Below are 9,784 nucleotides of genomic sequence, written 5' to 3' on the forward strand. Positions count from 1 at the left end.
CTGTGGCTGCTGGGGCTGGTGGTGGCCAGAGGATGGGGAAGGTGTGGGGGACCACAGGGGACCAGGACGGGAGCACGGCTGCGGCTCTGCCCTTGCCAGCATCCGATGCCCATGTTCGGGGCTGGGGGGACGGTGCCTGCCGCGGCGCTGGGTCCCATCTTGGTGCCGGGGGTGCTTTGTGCCGCTCATCACCATCTCTCCTTGCTGGAGACGGCCCGGATAAACCCCTGTGAAGCTCCCAGGAGCCATGGACTTGGCTTTTCACCATCTGCCTGGGTAGAGCCCTGCTCTGGGAGCCCCTTTGCAGGGGCAGCACCAGCCGCAGCACCTTGCAATCCTTTCCCAGGACCGGGCACTTTGCTCAGGTCAAGCCCCTGGGAAGTCTCCACCAGGAGCAGCCGAACTCTGGTGCCAGCCCCCAGAAACCCCTCTGCCCCCGCTCGGCTCCGCTCCCTCAGGCTCAGCCTGCCCCGGCCGGCTGCAACGAAGTCCCCAGCCACGCTCCTGCCACTGGGGCAGGGCACGTCCCTCCCGTCCCCAAACCCCGCTCCGGGGGGATGAACACCTCCGGCCCTGCCCTCTTCAACCCAGGGGGGCCACTCACCCCAAAGCCCCCTCAAGGGAAAGCCCACGGCTGGGTTCAGCACGCCAGCGGGTGCAAGCAGGAGCAGGGGGACGGGGCCTAAATAGCAGGGGGACTTTATTGGTGGCAGGGAGGGCAGCTCGCCCCCTCCCCACGGCAGGAGCTGGGGGCAGCGCCCAGCCCAGGGGTGCGTGCCATGGGTGGGGGCTGGCACGGGGCACCCCAGCCCAGCCAGGAGCATCTCCCAGCCCCACGTCCTGCACCCAGAGAGCCGGGGAGGCGTGCGGGGGGCTGCTCCTGCCCCACAGCCCTGCCTCGGTGGGGCGGTGAGGGGCTGGGGGACCCTGGCACCTCGGGGCAGATGGGGACCACGCAGCCTCTTCCCGAGAGAGAGGCAGTGCCCGTGCACCCGTTGGGGTGGGAATGCACCCGTGGGAGTGGGGATGCTGTTTGCCCACCCTGTCTGCTTGGCACCCCTTCCCCAGCCACCCACCACCCCGGGGGCCTGGTGGGCCAGGCCTGCTGGTCCTGCAGACCCCGTCCTCCTCTTCTTCTTCATCCTCCTCCTCCTCTTCATCCTCTCCTCCTGCTCATGCCGTGCCAGCCACGCAGGGCCCCTGGGCCCTAGGGAGCCACGTGCCCGCCGGGGCTCTCCCCGCTGGCTGGTGGCCCGGCAGAGGGGTCCGCAGCCCCGGGGGGTCCCTGAGCCTCGGGGCTCGAGCTGGGGCTGCCTGTGGGAGCTGGGGGGTCTGCGGCCTCAGAGGGTGTGTCGGGGGGCAGAGCGGCTGTCGATGGGTGCCTGGGGGGGCTCAGCGTGGTCCGGGGGGGCTCCCCAGCCCCCGCGCTCCCCAGAGAGGGGCCGAGGGGGGCTGTGTTGGGGAGCAGGAGCTGGGCCAGGCGGTGGTGGGGATGTTGGGTTGATGAGGGGGGGCTGGGGTACAGGGTGCCAGTGGGCGAGTCCTCGTGGGTCGGGGACAGGGACGGGGATGGGTCGCTGCTCTGCAGCGGGAGCCGGACGTCTGTGGCTAAGGGAGAGATGCTTTTGGTTAGCACCCACCTCTGCCCCGGGACCCCCCAGCCTGCGCGGGGGGCACCCAACCGCCCCGGGGAGCCACAGCACGGCCGTGTCCTGCAGGGCAGGGGGTCCCAAGCCAGACCCTGCCACTGGCATGCCCGAGCCCGGGCATCCCCGTTACCTTGGCAGGGCGGGCAGCAGGCAGCGGGCAGCGCGGCGGGCTCTGCGCAGGAGCGGGGACACAGCCTCTTCTCGCAGCTCACCTCCCCGAGCTGGCAGAGAGGGGCGAAGGTGGGGGTGAGCCATCCCCGCCATCCCCTCCCCGGTCCCCTCTCCCACCGGCACGGGCACCCCATGGGCAGGGGCACCCCGCGGGCACGGGCACCCCACTCACCTGGCAGGTACAGCGGGTGCAGGGCTGTCCCTCGGGGGTGAAGGTCTGGCCGTTCACCACCTTCCTACCCTGGTAGTTGCAGTCTGCGGGGAGCGAGGCAGCGCTCAGTGCGCGGCGGGGGGCTCGCCGGCCGGGGGGCCGGGACCCCCCGCTCCCCCCAACCCGGCTCCTACCGTTGCAGACGGGGCAGCACTCGCCCTCGGGGTGGAAGGGGTAGGTGCAGAAGATGGCACAGTCCACGGGCGAGCAGGCCACCGAGCCCAGCTGCGAGAGACGGGAGAGATGCGCGAGGGCCGGGCGTTAGCGCCCGCCGGGGTGGGCTGGGGAAAAGGGGGCAGCCCCGAAACGCCCGGGAGCTTTTTCCTGCAACGGAGGAAAAAACTGGGGCTCAGCCCATGGGGCTGGAGCCGAAACCATCTCGCGGTCCCCAGCGCAGCCCTCACCAGGCAGATGCAGCTGAGACAGGGGTCCAGGACGGAGGGGAAGGTCTCATTGTTGTAGAAGATCCTTCCCATGTAGGTGCAGCCTGTGGGGAGGAGAGGGGCACTTGTGGTCCCCAGGTGGCTCGGGGACCCCCGGGAGAGCTCTCTGCTTAAGCCCAGCTTTGCTGGGTCTGGTCCTGCCCGGGACTGCGGGCAGGGGATGCAGCGGGGATGCAGCGGGGATGCAGCGAAGCCCGCCAACAAGCACCCGCCACCCTCATCACCTGCCGAGCAGTCGGGGCAGCACTGCCCGGGGATGCGGATGGGGTAGGGACAGGTCTCCACGCAGTCCGTCCGCTTGCAGCTCACCGAGCCGTCTGCCTGCGGGGGAGAAGCACTTGACAGAGACCTCGGGCTGCCCAAAACCACGGGGTTTAAAGCCCACGAAGGCAGGGAGCTGCTGGGGACCACGGCCACGAGCAGCCCGGCATCCCCAGGGAAGGAGGGGGACAGGAGCCGTGCGCTGGGGCAGGGGCAGGTAGGAGGAGTGAAGCAGAGCAGGTTCTCATTCACCTGGCAGATGCATAACTCACAGGGATCGCCCGGAGACCAGATCTGTCCGATGGGAAACTCCACCCCGTTGTCATCCACGAAGCAACCTGGGGAGGGGACACGGGGCACCCCAGCCCATCACCCTCCTGCTGCACGCTCAGGCCCGTGCCTGCGCTGCTGGACACCTCTGCAGTTCCCGTCCTGTGCCCGCTCCCCACCCCCAAACCCCGTGGCTGTGCAGACCCCAAATGCCCTGCAGTCCCTATGCAGCCTGATGTCCAGGTCCCCCAATTTCCCCTGTGCTCCCCGTCCCCAGGTGTCCCCTACATCCCGACCTCCTTGTCCCCAGCTGTCCCATACATCCCACCCTCCCTCTGCCCAGGTATTCCCCACATCCCACCCTCTCCATCCCCAAGCGTCCCCCCCATCCCGCCCTGCCCGTCCCCAGGTGCCCCCCAGCGTGGGCTCACCGGCGGGGGCCGGGGGGTCCCGGCAGGTGAAGCAGCACTGCCCGGGGCCCAGGTGCCGCTGGTGCTGCGGGCAGTCCAGCACGGGGCAGGGGGCGAAGGAGCACTCCACCTCGCCACCCTGGGGACACGGGGACGCGTCACTCGCTGCCCCCGCAGCCGGACCCAGCCCCGTGCCCACCCATCCTGCCTCAGCCCCGAGCAAAGGCTGGATCCCCTCAGCAGGATGGTGTGGGAGCATCCCTGGGGACCTCCAGCCCCGGGGACCCCCCCAAACCCCCAGGACCTACCCGGCAGATGCAGGTGGTGCAGTCGTCCCCGTCCAGGCTGAACCGGGCGCCGTGCGCGTACGTGCGGCCCCGAAAACTGCACTTTGCTGGGGAGGAGAGAGGCAGCGGGGCCGGGGCTGGGGTTGGGGAGCAAAGCACGGCTCCTGCCGAACCCCGAGTCCCCATCCCCAGCAGAGCCCTGGGCTGGGGGTCCCGGGGGTCCCACCTGGCTGGCAGGAGCAGCAGTCAGCCGGCGAGGTGTTGGGGCAGGAGCCCGGGGGGCACTCGGGGGAGATGCAGGAGACGTTACCAGCCTGCGGAGGAGAGCGTGGGGCTGTCAGGGGGCAGCCAAGGGGCAACGAGCCCCTTCCCCACCATGGCGGGGACGGTGCCGGGGCATCATCCGCCCCAGCTCCATCGCCCCGGAGGTGCATCCCCGGGCTGAGGGGGGATGCGGGGGGATGCCCCCATCCCCATCCCACCCCGGGATGGCGTGGGCTCACCAGGCAGACGCAGACGGTGCAATTCCAGTCGGATGGGGAGAAAACATCGCCCTCGGCCCGGGCCACCCCCTCGTGCAGGCAGCCTGCAAGGCAGGCGGGTCAGGGGGGGCCGCCCCGGGCAGCGGGGCCGGGGGGGCCGGGGCTCACCTGCGCAGCTCGGGCAGCAGCCCCCCGCCGGGGCGGGCAACGGGTGGGAGCAGACCACGGGACAGCTCACGGCCTCGCAGAGCACTCGTCCCCCCTGCAAGGGCACACGCCGGCTCAGCCCAACGTCAGGCTGGTGCGGCGGGGAGAGGCACGGGGAGGTCGGGGTGCTTACCTGGCAGGCGCAGCTCCGGCACCCCGGCTCTGTCCAGCGAGCGCCGGGCTCCCGGGGGGCCCCCCGGTACCAACAGCGAGGGGCCGATGGGGTGGAGGTACCGGGGGCTCCCACGGCATGCGGGGGTGGCTGGGTGGCCGGGGATGCCGGGGCGGGAGAGGAGGAAGGGAATTGGGTACCAGGAGCTGCGGGAGGGAGGTGGGGCGAGGGGGAGCCCCTGGGGACCAGGAGGGGTCCCCCAGAGCCAGGAGGGAGCAGGACAAGGGTGGGCGGATGCTGCAGGGACTGCAGGATGGGAGATGGGGCCAGGATGGATTTGGGGTAGCCTGGGAAGGAAGGAACAGACGTCACTCGGGGCAGGCAGGGAGCTGGGGGCATCCCGCTCCGCTCCCCTGCCCTGGCCCGGAGAAGGAGACGGATACCTTCGCAGGAGACCCTGTCGCCGCTGAGCCGGTACCCGGGGCGGCAGGAGCAGAGGTAGCTGCCCGGCGTGTTGTGGCAAGCGTGCTGGCAGGCTCGGCGCTCTCCCGGTCGCCGGCATTCGTTGACATCTGGGGGACAAGGGGACTTGTCAGTGCCCGGGCAGGAGGTGCCGCACCCCGGGAAACGGCTCAGGAGGGAGCCCGGTGCACCGAGCCGTCCCCTCCAGCACGGCCCACGCAAGGATGAGGACAAGGCGGCAGCACCGAGCCAATGGGCTCAATGGCCACCTCCATCCCCTGGGCTTTGTGGCATGGAGAGGGAAGGGGGGGCCGGCACACGGTGCTCACCCACGCAGGAGTGCCGGTTCCCGTGGAGGTGGTAGCCGGGCCGGCAGGAGCAGCGGTAGCTGCCGATGCTGTTCTTGCAGCGGTGCTGGCACGGCGTGGCCAGGCACTCGTCCGTATCTGGGGGGGCAGAGACTGAGGGTCAGCAGCCCTGGCTGGCCCCCGCTTGCCCCCCGCCTGGCCCCCCAGCCCCCGCGCACCCTGGCAGCTGTGGCGGTCGGCGGAGAGCTGCATGCCGGGGCCGCACTCGCAGACGAAGCCGCCCTCGGTGTTGACGCAGAGACCCTCGCAGGCAGCGCTCAGGCACTCGTCGATGTCTGGGGGCAAGAGAGGAGAGCTGGAAATGGGGGGCTGCCACCGCCAGCACCCCCCATCCCACCGGGACCTCCCCATCCTGACTCACCGGTGCAGCGGACGCCGTTGGCCGTTTCCACCATGGAGAAGCCGAGGGGGCAGACACGGGCCACCTCCTGGCACCCACCGTGGTTACAGGAGAGGTCACAGCCGTACTCCCCGCACGCCCCCGGTGGCTCTGAAACACGGACGGGGGTCCACAGGGCACCAACGCCACGCCAGAGCCCACCCACCCTCCCACCCCAGCCCTGCACTGTAGCACCCGCTCCCCGCATCCCCCAGGGTCTGCACCCTGCCCTGGGAGCACCCACACTCCCGCCAGGGACGGGGACCGCGCCGGGGGACATTGCAGGGAGAGGTGACAAGGAGCAACGTGCCCTGCTAGGAAAGCCCGGGGGTCCCGGCTTTCGGCGCGAGCGGGTGGGTACCTGGGCAGGTGATGCCCTGCTCTCCATCGGGGCACGAGCAGAGGTTGGGAGCGATGCACAAGCCGCTGCCGCAGCCGAAGGAGCAAAGCGCTGCGGGGAGCGGGGACAGGCGGCCGTCAGGAGGGTAGGGACCCCCCACCCGCCCCCGCGCCCCCAGAGCCCGTACTCACGCAGGGTGCACTGCCCGCTGCCCGGAGACAGCATCCACCCGGGGCAACATCCGCTGCCGAAGCCCGAGAAGCAGACGTGGGGCCCCACGCGGCGCCTGCACGACGGGGGGGAGGCTGAGGCCACCCTGCCCCGAGCCCCCCGGGCAGAGAGCAAAGGTCCCGGGGCAGCTCCTCCAGCCGGCGGGGAGCCCTCCGCCCCGGGAACGCGAGGACAGGGGGACACAGAGGAGCGGTCACGACGTGCCCATGGCCACCCCATCCCCGGCAGCAGAGCACGGCATGGAGCCAGGGGGAGGCAGGCACGGGGCAAACTGGGGTGCAGTGTCACCCCAAAACAAGGTGGGACAGAGGGAGAGGACCGTGCCCCAGCCAGCCTGAACACCCCAGCACGCAGTAACAGGGGAGAAAAGTCCCCCAGCAGGACACGGGGAGCAGGACAGGGATGCGGGGAGCAGGACCCCTGCGAGGGTCACGCTGCCCTGGTCCCGGCCACCCCCGGGCAGAGGGAGGGACGCATGGGGTGCCAGCCCCTGCGGCTGGGATGGGAGGCACGGCCAGAGACCCGAAGGCAGCCGAGGGGGCGGATGGCCAGAGCTCGGCACGGCACGGCACGCTGCCGTCCCCAGGTGTAGCTGGAAGAGGGAGAAGGAAAAGGGGGGGGGACCCGGCTACCTCTCCACGGCAAAGCTGGCCGGCTTCTTCCTCCCGGGGTACACCCTGCCCTGGCCGCCCGGGAGGAACAGGGACACACAGGCAGCCTGGAAGAGCAGCTCGACCAACATGACAGGCGGCTCCAGCCGGCGGCACGCTCCCAACGCCTGCCTTCCTGCCTGCCTTCCTGCCTGCCTCGGCGGCACGGGCGCCTACCGCATGCTGGCCCTTGGCCCTGCTCCTCCTCCCGCCCGCCGGGCCGGGAACAATGCGGGGGGTGGAGGGAGGCGAGAGCGGGGAGCGCTGCGGGGGGAAGCCATCGGCACCCGGCTCTCCACCCACCCCGGCACGGGGGGACGCGCTGGCCTGGGGATGCTCGCCCCAAGGCTGCCTCGTTTGGCCGGGGCGAGCGGCTCCATCCCGGCCACGAGCGTGGCGGCTCTAGGACAGGGAAGGGGGGGGTCCCCAATGCGGTGGGAAGCAGCAGCGAAAGCGTCCCCCCTTCTCTCCTTTCCCACATCTGGCAAAGCTCCGGCATGGCCTCTCCCCACCCCTCCTCCTCCTCCTCCTGGCGGCACTGGGCCGCCTTCCCAGCCCTGCACAGGGACCCACCAAAGAGGAGCACGCAGCAGATAAAGGGGCCAAAGTGCAGCCGGGACGGTGGGGTGCACCCGGCAGGGAGAGGGGCGCGGGATGCTACGGGACACCCGCACAGCGGCGTCACCGCGCTCCGAGGCACGGGGTCACCCCCCAGCCAAACCCCCCCGGCCCCTCAACCCCTTCCCGGGCTAGGGGCTGAAGCGAAGGTCGCAGGCAGGTAAATGATTTATACCAGGGAGCAAAGGGCTGGCGCTGCCGGCCCCTGCTTCGTGCAGAGGTGGGGTCAATACCTGCAGCCTCGCTGGAGAGGGACCGACCCGCAGCCTCCAGCTCCCCATCCGGTGGGGATTTCCCCCAAAACTACAGCCCTGCCCAAGGGTTGGGGTCACCCAGCACAGCCCAGCCCCCGGCAGCACACAGCATCACCCCCAGCACCATCACCCCCTGCACGCTTAGAAATTAGAGTTACAGGGCGCTGGGTGGGGGGCACACGCCAGCTCTAGGGGTGCAGGAGCCCCAGTGCAGCCACGGCTCGGGGGGAGCAAGGAAGCCCCTGCCCCGGGGGGACGTGACCCCAGCTCCCGGCCCGGGGAGGCGGCTGCATGAACACGGCTGGAGCGTGGCCAGCGGCACGGGATAAACACCCGGCCCTGCCCCGGCCAGCAGCGTTTCTAACCCGGCCGCAGGAGGCTGTTTGCACAGAAAAAGGGGAAGCTGCCAGCATCGCGTCGGCACCAGCATCCCCAGTTTTGCTGGGGAAGGATAGCGCATACGGGAGCCGTGCAGAGCCAGGCGTGCCGGTCACCACAGGCTAGTGTGTTCCCTGGGATTCCCCAGTTTTGGTGAGGGGCCAAGGAATTAAGTGGCTCCGGGCAGGGGAACGCGGAGCCCAAACACCCGAGCTAATAAAAACCCCGTCTGCCTGCAGCCAGCACGAACACACAGTCCAGGCTCGTTGCAGAGGGTCTCAGCCCGCTTCCCCCAGCCCTGAACAGCCTCTCTGGGCAGAGACATGTCCAAATATAGCCTTCTCCCTGCGACCTCCCCGAAGGAACCAGGGCTTGCCCAACAGTTAAGAGATGTTAGCGGGAGCTCAAGGATGCTTTCAGCACGAGCTGCCTTTCAGGACGCTGTCCACCTCTGGCTGCTGCAGGGAGGGAAGGATTTGGGGAAAAGCTGTGCTGACGCCCATCCGCCCAGAATGGGACTAGGGGGGCTCGTGGGATCCTCACACTGTGGGTTGGGGACGGGGCTCGCACGCCGGGTGAGATCCAGCCGGGCTCAGGTGGGGAGAGCGGACAGAGCCACGGAGAGGAGGAGGAGGAGGAGGAGGGCAGCCGGGGACTCCTCTGCCACCCTCACGTGCATTTTGACAGTAAGCTGTAGGCGAGGGCAGCAGTGAGCCAGGGCAGCCCCTGGCTTGGACAATTTACAGCATAAATCGACAAATGGAGACCGGGAGGATAATTATTAATCCGTACGCTGCACAGAGGACTGCTGCCCAGCGGGGAGTGACTCGCTCCTCCATGCCCCCGTGCTGCGCTCGTGGAGGGTGCGTTGGCAGAGGTGGGCCCGCAGAGGCAGAGGTAGCCTCAGCGTGATCCCCCTTGCAGGGAGCGGCAGCCCAAGGCCCTCGAGCTGTGAGTTACTGGCAGGAGAATTCAGCATCGTTAGTGCTAATTGATGCTTGAGAAGGACCAGCCTGAGACCCCGCATCCGTCAACCTCATCCAACATCTGCTCCTTGCCGATTCCTGCAGGCAGACGACCCTGCAGAGCTGCAGCCACAGGCGCCTCCTGCGCTAACCCCCGCCCCGGGAGCAGCAGAGGGGCGGCTGGTCCCCCTCTTGCCCGCGGGGGAGAAGGTGGTGGAGCGGAGGACGAGTCTCCCTGTCACTCACGCAGCCAGGCTCAGCTCGCGGTCACAGGGAGCAAGAACACCGGTAACGAGCATTTGGAGCGGGACAATGAAGCAACAAGAGGCTGAAAAAGTCAAGCCCCGATCCCCCAGCTCCGCAGGGACATGGGACGACGGCTGGGGCGGACCCGAGGCTCACAAGGAAAAGGCTTGGGCTGTTCAAGAAGCGCCGCTGGCTCCCACCCGCTCTGCTAACGCCGGCCGCTGCCAGGGACAGGCACTCCCGGGGTCCCAGGAGGGTGGCGAGCGCTGCTGTGTCACTACACCGTCTCCTCTCCCACCTCCACGCGACTGCCACCACGCCGGCTGGGCCCACACGCTGCTGAGAAGCGCTGCCGCAGCCGAGAGGCAAGCTGCAGAGACGCGTTTCTTC

The 9,784-nt window shown here is 69.6% G+C and overlaps 1 protein-coding gene across 1 annotated transcript; it reads right to left on the reverse strand.

The window, feature by feature from the left end:
- Positions 1-698: 698 nt before the first annotated feature.
- VWCE (von Willebrand factor C and EGF domains) lies at positions 699-7,034 on the reverse strand. The gene is made up of 20 exons (XM_075163597.1): positions 6,916-7,034; positions 6,244-6,338; positions 6,074-6,163; positions 5,695-5,823; positions 5,492-5,608; positions 5,295-5,411; positions 4,947-5,075; positions 4,525-4,850; positions 4,353-4,446; positions 4,206-4,288; positions 3,929-4,016; positions 3,724-3,809; positions 3,437-3,554; positions 2,988-3,073; positions 2,699-2,795; positions 2,436-2,518; positions 2,166-2,256; positions 1,993-2,075; positions 1,780-1,870; positions 699-1,608 (listed from the first exon to the last, which is right to left on the reverse strand). Exons 1-20 carry the CDS (start codon positions 7,023-7,025, stop codon positions 1,208-1,210), a joined length of 2,514 nt encoding a protein of 837 aa, XP_075019698.1. The 5' UTR covers positions 7,026-7,034; the 3' UTR covers positions 699-1,207.
- Positions 7,035-9,784: the final 2,750 nt, after the last annotated feature.

The sequence above is a fragment of the Calonectris borealis genome, chromosome 14 (genome assembly GCF_964195595.1).
Source record: "Calonectris borealis chromosome 14, bCalBor7.hap1.2, whole genome shotgun sequence".
Lineage (NCBI taxonomy): Eukaryota > Metazoa > Chordata > Aves > Procellariiformes > Procellariidae > Calonectris > Calonectris borealis.